The 13472-nt window shown below is 38.4% G+C and overlaps 1 protein-coding gene across 9 annotated transcripts in view; it reads right to left on the bottom strand.

Moving 5' to 3' along the window:
• MYT1L (myelin transcription factor 1 like) overlaps nt 1-13472 on the bottom strand; it is a 444499-nt gene that overhangs the window by 6647 nt on the left and 424380 nt on the right. For all 9 annotated transcript variants that reach the window (XM_089531035.1, XM_089531033.1, XM_089531034.1 and 6 more), the window contains 2 exons: nt 2873-2964; nt 897-1000 (listed from right to left, as the gene is read on the bottom strand). In XM_089531035.1, the coding sequence (XP_089387161.1) occupies nt 897-1000; nt 2873-2964 (196 nt within the window). The remainder of the gene's footprint in view (nt 1-896; nt 1001-2872; nt 2965-13472) is intronic.

Here is a 13472-nt window from a genome sequence, read left to right as displayed (position 1 = left end):
TCTGGACAGATGGGTGCTTTGTGCTGGCCTCGGCCTGAACTACATGATCAGCAAACCTACTGCGCACACTGGCCACTATCATTGCACACACTCGTCCATATGGGGCACGCAATGATGATGTCTGCGTGGCACAGCACCACACTGATGTTATCATCACTGCTGGGATTTCTCCTGTTCCCCAGGAGTTCTCAAAGATTATTGCCAATGGCTCCGATATTACATTTGCCAGTTCTTTTAATACTCTTGGATGTAGTTCATCTGGCCTTGGATACTTATATTCATTTAGATTAAGAAGGTATTCCTGTACTATCTCTTTGCTTATTCTGTGCTGAAATTCCCCTATTCTGTCCTCTGCTCCATTATACTCAAGTTGAGCACCCTTTTCATTTTCTGAGAAGACTGAGGCAAAGAAGGTGTTGAGTAATTCTGCCTTTTCTCTGTCTCCTGTTTGTATTTTGCCATCTTCTCCACGCAGTGGCCCTACCATTTCCTTCCTCTGTGGACATATCGAAAAAAGTCCTTTTTGTTGTTCTTAACCTTTATAGCAAGCCTGGATTCATTCTGTGCTTTAGCTTTTCTGACTTTACCCCTACACAGGCTAGCTATTTGTTTGAATTCCCCTTTGGTAATTTCCCCATCTTTCCATTTCTTATACATGTTCCGTTTAAATGTTAGCTCAGTTGAAAGTTCCTTAGTCATCCAGAATCCTATCATGCCTCAGTGAAATTGCACTTTTGCACTATAACACTATAACTCTTAGGTTTTTTTTAAAAAATAAATGTTTATCCTTCTGCTCATAGGACCACCTCAGAAAACCATGCTCCAGTGTTTGTTTGTTTGATTAAATGTAAGTTGTATAGAAAGCCACTGAATTTAGGGCTTCATAAAACTGTTACCTGAGTTCGGAGTTTAATCATATCAGCTTCCATCTGGGAGTTGGATTCATTTAGTTCTTTTATTTCTTCATCTAACTGTTTAATTTCTTCATCATTTTCTATACCTATAAAGGAGACATGCAATAAATACGTTATAAAACCAAACTAGGAAATTTTGGTTTTTCCAGATGGACAGCTCTGCAATTGTCTTCTTTTGGTGGAAAGAAAAAAGTCAAAAGAAGCACCAAGAAAACATAAGAGTTACAAATAGAAGAGAGCATTATCTGGACTACTATCTGGACATAATACAAGACAAGTCTTCAAGCAGTTTGAGTCAGTTCCCAGATTGAGGTTAAGCTCAGTAAAATAAAATAAAAGGAAAGCAGAGCAGTTAGCATTCACTGCTGCAGCACTCTACAGACAGTGGAGCTTACTGTACTGCTCCAGGAATAGCTGTTTATATGAATAAATTACTGTTGCAAAGGTATTTGTAAGAAATAATAGCTGGGACCTCTGCCTCAGCTTTAGAAGTAGTAAGCCACATTACATCAGAGCAGGTAACAAGAGCCAAGATAACCACAGGTTATTCTGGCAGGGGGTTTGACTGGATAGCCTTTATGGTCTCTTCCAACTCTATGATTCTAAAAACTATGTCCTGAAAAGTGCCATACAAATGCACACATAAAGTCATAAAATTGGGCCCAATCAGTGCTTCCAACAGAACAATCAGCTGAGGGCATGTAACCATGTAAAATAAGATGCTACCTTCTCTGGAAACTGATAGTAAATCCAGCATAGGAGCACAATGGAGAAAAGTTTTGTCTGTACATCAGAGATCTCTCATAAACCAGGAGCTTCTGGATTAGGATGAACTGGATCACTTAAGAGTATGGCCAAAGAGTAGAGGAAATAATTAAACAGCCATTTTCATGACTGTTGGCTAGTTCAGGCATAGTGCTTGTTGCTGATTTGTTTGAAATCACGATTTGGTTTCATTTTCTTTTTCTTTAAATCACTGTTCATTCCTTGAATTCAGATGCCAGGGACATAGTTGTTTCTTTAAAACAGGAAGTGGATGTTTCCAATCTTCCTTGTTGTGCAAAAGAGGAGAGGATGGAATCTACTAGCTCAACGCTCATGCAGAGTCATTTGTATAGCAGAAAAGTAAGTTCATACATACTGGCAAATTGGGCTTTTTTCTTATGTGATTCTGTATGCATCCATCAGAGAACTGAGTAAGGTATATACAAAAACAACCACCTTGTCTCTGAATCCACTCCTCACAATGGCAGAGAAGGAGCACCCCTTGGTTTGTTGTATTGGAAGTCATGCAGCTATATAGCCATTTCCCTGCTCAGGTTTACAATTTTTGAACTCAGGCTGGTTACACTCTTAGCTTATTTTGTACAGTAGAGGCAAAATATACTCTCTATTTGCCCAAAATTTATTGTATTGGATCCAGATACAGGCCCAAGCTCCTGTACTGTTATATAACGTAGTAGTTACTGTGTTTCAATTGTTTTGTATGTCAGTAATTTTTATGCAAGCATTATCATTATATCTACTGCATCTTTTGGTCATCTATTGTACGATAGGAGAAATTAAATAGCCATAAGAAATCTATGACCTCAGGGGGAAGAGTAATTTCTATACTGTTCTTGGAGTAAAACCCACTGAACATAGCGTGGCTTGCATCTGAGTAAATGTTCAGAGGATTGTGCTATAATGACATTTTCACTTTATTGCTAAGCTCAGATTAGATGCATGCACTTTCTCTGCTGTGTGTCTTTGTACTGTACCAGCAGATGATAAAAACTCAGGTACTACTAGTAGCAGAATCATGCCACAGACTGTACACTGTGATGGCTCCTAGAATGCCTCCAAAATTGCATTCAGAAGAATTTAGTAAAAGTAGCATAGTGAGTAAATTGTTGCCATAGACCAAGAATAAATAAGAGTAATATTTCTCCTGTAATCCAGAACAATTAACTATTTACCATTGCTAGCCCGCTGCTTTATTGTAAGCATTTGTTCTCCTGACAGCTTTGCCCTCTTCATTGCTGATGTAGCTCTTGGGCATCCTGATAGACTGTAGACAATAAGAAAGGAAAGAGCTATTAATCTTAATGGGATACTGATGATAAATACGTCAGCTCATGCTTCTGTTGAAATGGAAACAGATAAGTGTCTCCCAAATGCCATTGATAAGCTGCTGGTTTCTGAAATAATAGGTATGTTTCACAGACTGTTATCCTCCTTTGTATTTAACAGTCCCTAGTTTATGTTGTATCAATGAAATATAAAGAGTTAGGCCCAGATTTAGGCATATTTGATTGGATTGATGGAAAATCTAGATCCCATTTACAAGCAGGAACGACATACCCATTTGATAGCAATGACAGCATGCAGAATGGTTAATATAGAAAATTTGCTAAGAAGCAAATGGTTTTCTTTTATTATCATAAATTATTTTAATAAATAATATATAACCTCCAACTGTTACTACAAAGCATGCCTTATCGGAACTGTTATTCCTCAAAAGAAGTTAGTAAAACAGAACCTGTCTCCCTACTGATTTTGATTGTTTGTATCCTGGTGCATATGAAGCCAAAGTAATTGTAAGCAGAAAAATTAGATTTAATACTGTTTACTGTTAATAAAGTGCAACTAACTGAAGTACAAAGAAAAAAAGAAAGTCCTGTTGTGCTGGTGGATTTAAGCCATGGACCTTATCACACGGAGGCACTTACGTGGGTAAAACATTGCTGAACTGTTGCAGAAGTGCGAAGGTAGGATCATTTGTCACGCTTCTAAAACGTAATTGAGGCTTCCCGCTTTCTTTCTGTCAATGAAGCGTTTGCGGAGAAGATATTTTTTCAATAACAGAAGAGCCTGTCATTCAAAAAATGGCTTCTCCTGGCTTCTCTGTGAATGCTTTGTCGATGGAAGGAAAGCAGGAAGCCTCAATTACGTTTTAGAAGCACGACAGATGATCCCACCTTCACACCTCTGCAACAGTTCAGCAATGTTTTACCCACGTACATGCCTCCATGTGATAAGGTCCTATGTTGAAATTAGGTGTCAGGTTTCAATCTTATTAAATATAAAGAAATGTTGCTGGAAATGCATGAACTATGCAGACCTGCCATCGTTTGAACACCAGGACTGGACCCTCATATCTATTTGAATCTTCTCATAACGTATCCCTACACAACAGCAGTAAGACGGATCTCTTCCGGCAGGCCTTTCCTGAATAGTTCTCCGGCCATCGGAAGGAAAATCTAACTGCTGACCTCCGACTTCACCACAGTTATTGTATTGTTTTTTAAGTATGTTTTATGTTTTTAATTCCACACTGTTTAATTGTATTTTAAGGGGGGGGGGGTGAGGGTTTGGACTGTATATTTTAACTTTGTAAGCCGCCTCGATTACTTTTTCTAGAGAGGCGGGATATAAATAAATAAATAAATAAATATTATTATTATTATTATTATTATTATTAGGGATCTAGATCTGCCAAGGCTCCAACACTGGCCAGCGATACCTCCAAAAGCTGCATAGCTATTCTGCCACAATGTTAAGTGGGTCACAATTCCCAATTTCTGCCACAATGTTAAGTGGGTCTCAATTCCCAATTGTTCAGTTTCTATCAGTCCCAGACAATATAGCTAATGGTCAATGATGATGGGAGTTGGAGTCCAGGGAAGTCTGGGGTGTACCAGGTTTACCTCCCATGATTTAGCAAGCTTTCTGTTGCTCATTTTGGATTAACCTGTAAATGGCTTGTCTTTCTGGAAATTTGGCAGAATGTTCCAAGTCAACTATACCTTTATCAGAAGCAACTCTTCAGAGCAGTGCTACAGGCAAAGCAACAGAGAAACGGGTCTGTTACTTTGTTCAAGGGTAGAGCCAAGCCAAGTCAGTCACTTTGATGTTTGAGGCCTTGTAGCAAGCCTCCCATCCTCATTCCTTGCCTAATGGCCAAGGGCTGTGAAACAATTTTAAGACCTGAGGTGGAAAATCTAACAAACACGTGCACAACAGGTGTGTATGTGTGTGTGTGTGTGTGTGCGCGCGTGCGCACGCGGTGGGTAGGTCAAGGTGAGGAGAGTAGAATATACTAATCCTGTCAATATAGTTGATTTATGCCTGTGTAAGTGCCACGACATCTCCAAAGAAGTCTGGGAACCACAGTATGGTAAGGCACAGGTTTCAACTCCATTAGAGCTTTAAGATCACCTGGAAAAGCATTTATCTCTGTCCTACCACCTTCTTGGTGGTTGCTCTCAGGCTCTGGAATTCCCTCCCTTGAAAGGCCTGGTTGGCCTCACACCTGCTCTCCTTTTGGTGGCAGGTAAAAACATTATTGTGCCACCAGGTTTTTGAAAATTGAATGGGGTGGACTTTTAATGATGTGCTGTGCTTTTTATGTTCTATGGTCCATATAATAACTTTTAATGTTTTTAATGTTTAAGGTTTTAATCTGACAAATATTTTAATGGCTTTTTAGATAACTTTATATTTATACCTTTATCAAACATTTTGCATAGTTTTTCATCTGTATTGTTTTAGATATCTTGTTAGCTATGATGGGAAGAAGGCAGGATATAAAAGAATGAAACAACAACAACAACACCCCTAATCTTAACATTCTGCTAAGAGGAGACCAGTCTGTACTCATTTTTCCCCTAATATGTCTAAAAAGATTAATTGGCCCATTATAGAAATGGTGATGGTGTTTCTGACATGAATGAAAAGGTAATTAATCCTCAGTGTATGTGGGATAAAGCAAAACTGGTTTCAGGAAAAGAGAGAAGACAAGTAGTGCATTCATGCTGAAGAAATCCCATGAATAATTTTTTTAGCTTTTATGAAATAAAAGGCAAAACTTTTCCAACCCCTGTAGTCATCAATTGTTCTAATAATAATTCCACTGAAGAGAAATAGCATTTCACCAGATTATTTGGTTGCTGTGATAGGATAATACGCATCATCTCAGATCAGATAGAACGCCTTTATAACTTTCTCCTGAATCATAGGTCTCAGGTTACAAGTGGGATTAGTTTGTAATCCTACTTTAGCTCATTTTCAAATGATCTAATGCCTGGTAAACCTTATTTCGGCTTTCACACAGGCTCACAGATTTATAGTTTGCATGCTCTAGAAGGAAAAATCACAAGGTTTTGTGTAGGGCAAAAGTAACAAGATAAACTAGGATGTTTCTTTCCTTTGTCAATGTTTATCAGTGACAAATAATATTGTGAAAAGATTTATCAGACATTGATAAATGCTGTATAGTAACACACAAAGCTACCTGATAGAACAGACTGATGTGTTGCTATACTTTGTTGGTGCTACAGTGTGCCTTCAAGTTGTTTCAAATTTATGGCAATCCTAAGGCAAACATATCACAGGTTTTTCTTGGTGAGATTTATTCAGAAGAGGTTTGCCACTGGCTTCCTCTGGGGCTGAGAGTATATGACTTGCCCAAGGGAATCCAGTGGATTTCTATAGTCGAGTGGGAATTTGAACCCTATTCTCCAGAGTCATAGTCCAGTGCTCAAACCATTACACCACACTGGCAGGTATTGCTACAATTAGCAGACGTGTACAAGCACGCATGTATACAAACCTGAAAGCAAATGTAGAACATAACTATATTGTTGAATTACTATACTGAGCACACTTCTATTCAACCATATAGTAGGCTTCTACATTTGCTTTCAGGTTTGGCGCTTTGTGAGTCTCAGAATAATCCCTCCCCACACACACACCAAAAATACATGGAAATAGTTGAATTGAGCCTAACAGTTGATACATATAAGAAGTAGATTTTGTACAGTGCATATATTCTACTCATGTATGATAATCAATTGTAACCTAGTTTTATTGAAAGTCATTCACAGTGGTGAGAAACTGATTAGAAAGTTCAGTCTTCAAAGTCTGAGGGATGTGAATGGCTTCCTAGCTGCTTGGTGTGTGTGGTAGTGGGGATCTCCTACCATTTCAACTGGTCATTCACTGAGACCAGACACTTTAAACAATCACTTCTGATCATACTCTCCCTGCTGATGGAGCCAGAGAGTCTCTTCGATTTTTCTTTTCTTTTCAGGAAGTTCAAGGCACTGAAGCAACAGAAATGAAAACTACTGCATACCAGTGAAGGGAGGGTCAGATGCATTGTATAACTGGATGGTTGAAGACTCCTATGAGACGGGTACTTTTTATAAAACAGGGTGGGAGTTGGATATACATTCACATATTTCAGATGTGAAATGGCAACATATGTGGTCATGTCCTCCTTATAAGTCCAAGCCATCTGCTCTAAGGGACAACACATTAAAGGTGGTATACAGATGGTACCTGACCCCTATTCAGCAAGCATGAATGACAAGGAAACATCTCCTTTGTGCTGGAGGAGTTGTGGGGCAAGAGGTACATATCTACACATGTGGTTTGAGTGACCACATGTTCAATGCTTCTGGACACAGATTGTTCAATTGATTTCAGACATTACTAAACAGAAGGTCCAACCCACCCCAGAGTTGCTTCTCTTGTCAACAGTCCAATCTAATAATAAATCTCTCCATCACAAAGAAATCATAGCTTTTTAAGTTGCTACAGCGAGACTAATCATTGCCAGAAACTGGAAACTAGGCCATCTGTGCATGAATCAAAGGTGGACAAAATTCTGGGAAGGATAGTTAATGGAGAAGCTTACAGATGGTGTCAGGAGAATCTGAGGCAAAGGACTGTAACCAGTTCAAGGGAAAGTGGCTGCCTCTTATAAAATATATAAACTCCAGCTCTTGTGCTGATGTCTCACCACAGCATCACAGGAGATTTTGGTCTGGAGTTCTGAATGAGACCTCAGTTTTGTAAATTTATATTTTAGCTTGTGTTTTTAAAGCAGAATGGTGATTTAATTGTATTTTACCTTTTATAAACAATAAATTGGACACAGTCAAAGCATGTATTAATGTGTATAACTATGGCAATTAGGATGGAAAGAAATCTTACTTTTGCCACCATTGCATTTGCATACAGTCATAGGGTGGAGCTGTTCTAAGTAGTGAAAAGTTCTCTTATATCAAGTACTTGAGAGGTTAAAACATGTAGTTACAAGTAACAAATATGTTTGTTAGCCATTTTACAGGTAAAGCTGCCCACACCCATCCCAACTCAGATACCAATGTTATATACATTCCCAGGGGTATAACACCGCCCCTCCCTTTTGTCCTATTCTGATGGAGGTTTTTCAGGAAGTTAGCTTGTGATCTACTTGTATACTTGATCTTTGCACTTCCTGGCTGTTGTAGGAGACCTGATCAAGTGGGAAAGAAGCTGGTAAATGCCTATTTAGAAGAAGGGTAATGCAAATCAACCGGAAGATGGTTGTTGTGCCCATTTTTCAGGACTGAGACAATTTAGGTTGTATTGACAGATGCACTACACCAAGAAAAAGGCAGGAAAAGTGAATACCAGTTCCGTCAAATGGGCTTCTCAGCAATATTCAGCCTCAACCAAGCATTTTCAGGGGCTGCTTGTGCCTGGTAACTGGGCCAGGAAGATATGTTATAGAGATTATCATTCTTTGGATCTATTTTCAAAAGGTTGTGCAGGGGGAGGCTGCGTCTACACTGCAGAAATAATGCTGTTTGAGACTGCTTTAACTGCCATGACTCAATGCTATGGAATACTGAGATTTGTAGTTTTGTGAGATACTTAGCTTTCTCTGTCAAGAGAGCTCTGGTGTCACAACAAACTACAAATTCCAGGATTCCATAGGATGGACCCATGGCAATTAAAGTGGTGTCAAACTATATTAATTCTGCAGTGGATAATGGATATGAATATTACAGAACTGCCTCATTCTAATTTTTGTAGATTTAAGTCCACTTATGAAGATGCAAATTCCCAACAGGATTCCAGCTGTTACACCCATTCTGTGACAAATCCTCTGGATGCCAGTTTGCTTCTAGACATTATTCAAAGTGTGTTCGCATGTAGATTCATCCTGAAGATGCAGCTAGGGCTCGTGGAGGCTTTCCACTGTCATAGTCTCTGTTGTGTGACAAGAGATGACCCAGGAGAACCAGGCCAATTAAACTGTCATTAGGAGGAGGCTGGATTTGATTAAGCCAGAACTGGTTGCACTGGGAGAGCATAACAAAGCTCTGGCAAAAGTCATGCGTTCTGCAGCAAAGTGAAAGGTATTTTTTTCTGACAGTAATTCTCAGAATAGGGCTTAAATATATAGGGACCAGATCTTGTCTGATCTTGGAAGCCAAGCAGGGGCAGTCCTGGTAAGTACTTGGATGGGGAACTGGCCACAAGTATCAGGCTACATTACCGAAATTGGAACTGACAAAATCGAATCTTAGTATTCCTTGTCTAATAAAACCTTATGAAATTCATGAGGTTGACATAAGCTGACAAGTGATGTGAAGGTATACACAACTCTCAGAATGTTATGTCTCATAAAGCTCTTCTCCATATGCACTGTTGCATTTACCCACTTTTCTATCTGTGTGTTCATCAAAACGATTTTTAGTTTTGTCTTTGGTTTTATTGGAAGCCTGATTGCTTTTAGTGCAAGCTTTCCCTGACTATTCCGTGAAAATGAACACTATCATTCTTTTACTTCTATTTTTGTGTGTTCCTCTGGGACCCCCAAGGTGCTGGAGAACATGTACAATGGACCCTTGTTATACGCTGGGGTTTGGTTCCAAGATCCCCCGTGGATAACAAAATCTGTGTATGCTCAAGTCCCATTAAATATAATGACATAGCAAAATGGTGTCCCTTATAAAAAATGGAAAATCAAGGTTTGATATTTGAAATTTATACTTTTTTTGAACATTTTCGAACCGTGGATGCTTGAATCAGTGTATAAAAAAATCAGTGTATAAGAAGGGCCAACTGTATCTAGTTTATCTAGATACTATGACCATGTGCTAGGAGCAGCTTCTACACTTTGCTTGCATTCAAATTGCTTTGGGGAATTTCCCTTTTCTCCACAGAACACCAAATTACTTCGGCTGCATCTGCACTGTAGAAATAACCCAGTTTGCATCACTTTCACTGCCATGGATCTGTGCTAAGGAATTCTGGGAATTTTCTTAGCCTCCTCTGTCAGAGAGCTCTGGTGCCACAACAAAATACAATTCCCAGAATTCCACAGCATTGAGCCATGGGATTTAAAAGTGGTGTTAACATGGATTATTTTTGCTGTGCCAATGCAGCTTTAGTCTCAACTCTTGCAGAAACCAAGATCCAGTCCACTCTAATAAGTTTGAAACAGACATGATCATGTAAGTAACCTGTTCCATCCAGATGTTTTGAATTAAAACGCCCAGAATTCTGACCATCAGTTATGCTGGCTGTGACTAATGGAACTGCAGTACAAAACTCTGAAAGGGCTGCCTTTCTCTGATGAGCCCTTAAAACATTAAGTGCAATTCTAATCTAATCTCTCAATACTAAATTCTGATTTATAGATTTTTGTCTATTTAATCATATGTCTTGTATATCTGACATATAGGAGAATGTCTATTTCACAAGAGCTAATTAATTTTCTATCCATGTTCATAAAGCCAGAATGCTAATTTCCAGATAATTTTTGATTCTAATGCGTTATATAAATTTCTTCTAAAAGCAGTGTGAATGCGAGCTACTGGGGCCAATTGGCTAAAATGTGGTACTGGGAAGTTTCAAAGATTCTGTAGATACGTGTCTCTCAGCACCTAGAAGTAACCTGAAAACTTTTATACTTGAGAGCAAGGAAGCTACACCACTCAGAGCAGAGCAGGAGACTGGATGCTGGCTAAATTGAAATAGTAGTACATGCACTGGTAATCTCTCGTCTTGATTTCTGTAATGCACTCTACTTGGGGCTACCTTTGTACCAAGTTCGGAAGCTTCAACTGATTCAAAATGCAGCAGCCAGACTGGTCACCGGTATTTCTAGGTCTGACCATATAACACCAGTGTTAAAATCTGCCAATTAGCTTCCGGGCGCAATACAAGGTGTTGGTTATTACCTTTAAAGCCCTACATGGCTCGGGCCCGAGTTACTTGTGGGAACGCCTCTCCCTACATAATCCTCCCCATACACTCAGAACATCAGGGAAGAATTTGTTGGAACCCTGTAATACTCGATTAACCACAACTTCCCACAGAGCATTTACTGCTGCAGCCCCTAAACTATGGAACAGTCTGCCGGAGGAGATCCATCTTATTACCACCTTGGATGACTTTAAGAAGGCACTTAAGATGGATCTCTTCTGGCGGGCTTTCCAATAGGATTTGATATAGAGACAATGATTAAGACCCCACCCTAATCATGATGGTATATGATTTGATGCTTGGAGATTTTAATGAACTAATAGGGATGTATAATTCAGTATTAGTATTTTATTGATTACTTAAATTGTATTGTATTATTTTAATGTTGTAATCCCACTTCAATCCTTGAAAGAGGCAGGACATATAAATAATAATAATAATAATAATAATAATAATTATTATTATTATTATTATTATTATTATTATTATTATTATTAAAGGCTAGAGCAAACCAGTGGTTAGACTGCTGCAAGGAATCTAATCTATTCCATTAGACTAGAGAGATTCATGAAGAATGTGAGTAAAAAAACAGAAAAAATATTCTCTAACAAATTCAACAGTAAGCAATAACATTTCTCTTCAAAACCAACCCTCCAATTAGGAAATGTAACAGTATTGGAATGAATAATAACATCAAAAAATACACAAAACAGTGATACCTTCATTGGACCAACTAAAATACACAAAATACATGTTGCAAGCTCCACTGGCTTCATCAGGTAAAGGTATTAAAAATAATGCAGGGGAAAAAACAAAATTGATGGTTCTAGTCACAAGCCTACATTTTGTCAAGATGGTGATGGTGGTGTTCTAAGTATGGAGAGACATCTATGCAGGCAGAGCACTCCTCCTTCTGCCTATTTAATACTTGGAGACAAAGCATTTTAAAGTCCAAGAAATTTAAATATTTGACAGCAAAAACCATCTAATAACACCAGGATGCCAAACATAACACTGTTTTATGGATGTTGGATGTTATTATATTTTACTATATGACTAACACAACTACCACAAGTAATGGAATGAGTAATGCAACATGTTGCTTTGGGGGCTGCTGGAGTGGTAAAAATTTCCTGTTTGAAACTTTTAACAAACTTGGAACACAATTCTTTTTGAAAGTTACATTCCAAGCTCTGGTATGTCAAAAGGTGCACAACTTTATATGTATGTTTATAAGCCATGCTCAGCAGCAATACCTAGCATTTTCCTTCCTCCGGGAGACTGTGTCCTTAAAGCATCCGGGAGACTGTGTCCTTAAAGCATTAAGGATTAAATTTGGATATTGTCTATGTTCATAGAACATAGTAATGTTCCATGTTCTGATCATCAACTGTTCCCATAATGACCTGTCAACAAGCTTCTTGATAGTTCCTTGGCATTATAATCAGGGCAACACTAATTAGCAAACAGTAATTGTACTGCAGTGGCACAAAGAGCAGGAAGCCTTATGGTAGGTAAACTCATTTCCTATTGGGTTCCATCCAATGCTATGGTATTTCAGAACTTCCAGTTCCAAAATACATTTGGAGAAGTGATGAACAGACATAAGGTCCTTCTTCTAGAAGGAAACTGATGAAACATATTGTGGTGTATGGCTGAGAATGAGTTTGACTGTGACCTCAAACTGAGTTCAGCTGCTTTTTGGATTTGGATAAATCTGCATTAACATGTATACTCCCCAAGAGGTTAAGATCAGGGCTGTGGGAGGATACCAAATCTTGGTGGATAGGAAGTACTAATGTCCCTAATTGTAAATTCTTCTAACCCCTGTTAGAAGATTGGATGAGCAACTGGATTTCTTCCAAACCTATGGCATAGATAAGTTTATTTAAAATAATACTGATTATCCTACTAAATACTCTGGTATGGTATATCTTTTCAAAATTGTGTTTCTTATGTTGGCAGGTTATAACAAGCTACTTATACACTCTCCTGATGCGATGCAAAATCAAGCAGCCTAAGCACACTGAATTCAGTGAGTTTAGTCCCATTTAACTCTACATGGTATTAACTAGCAATATGCTGTAACATTTCACAGTGATTTTGATTAGTACACTGAGGCTTTTACACTGCATGCAAAAAAGCATTGGGGCAGTCAGGCTACTAACAACTGATATCTAAATAAATAAATTATATCAGAATGGGCATGAGAAGCTATCTGCCACACTATGACAGTTGAGAAGCTGAATCAGAAAGTAATGACATAAAAAGTTCAGGTTTTATAGAAAGTAATATTCCAAAATATGGAAGACTACTACTTTTATGTCAACTAATAGGGAGCACGAATTTATCACTGAAGGTTGCAGTAATATAAAGTTCTCCATTTCCAAATTGGATTATATAATTTTTAAAAAGTAACATTTGAGCTGAGATTCTGATGACTCCTAAATTCTATAGCCACTTCTTTCCATGCAAAATACAGTTCTCATGTGGCTTCATCTGGTAAAACAGGGATGAGCAACTGTGGAA

The sequence above is a fragment of the Sceloporus occidentalis genome, unplaced genomic scaffold (assembly GCF_023333645.1).
Source record: "Sceloporus occidentalis isolate IW3139 unplaced genomic scaffold, rSceOcc1.0.p SCAF_6, whole genome shotgun sequence".
Classification (NCBI taxonomy): Eukaryota; Metazoa; Chordata; class Lepidosauria; order Squamata; family Phrynosomatidae; genus Sceloporus; species Sceloporus occidentalis.
Note: the sequence above shows the minus strand (reverse complement) of the source record. Positions and strands in the feature narration are given on the sequence as shown.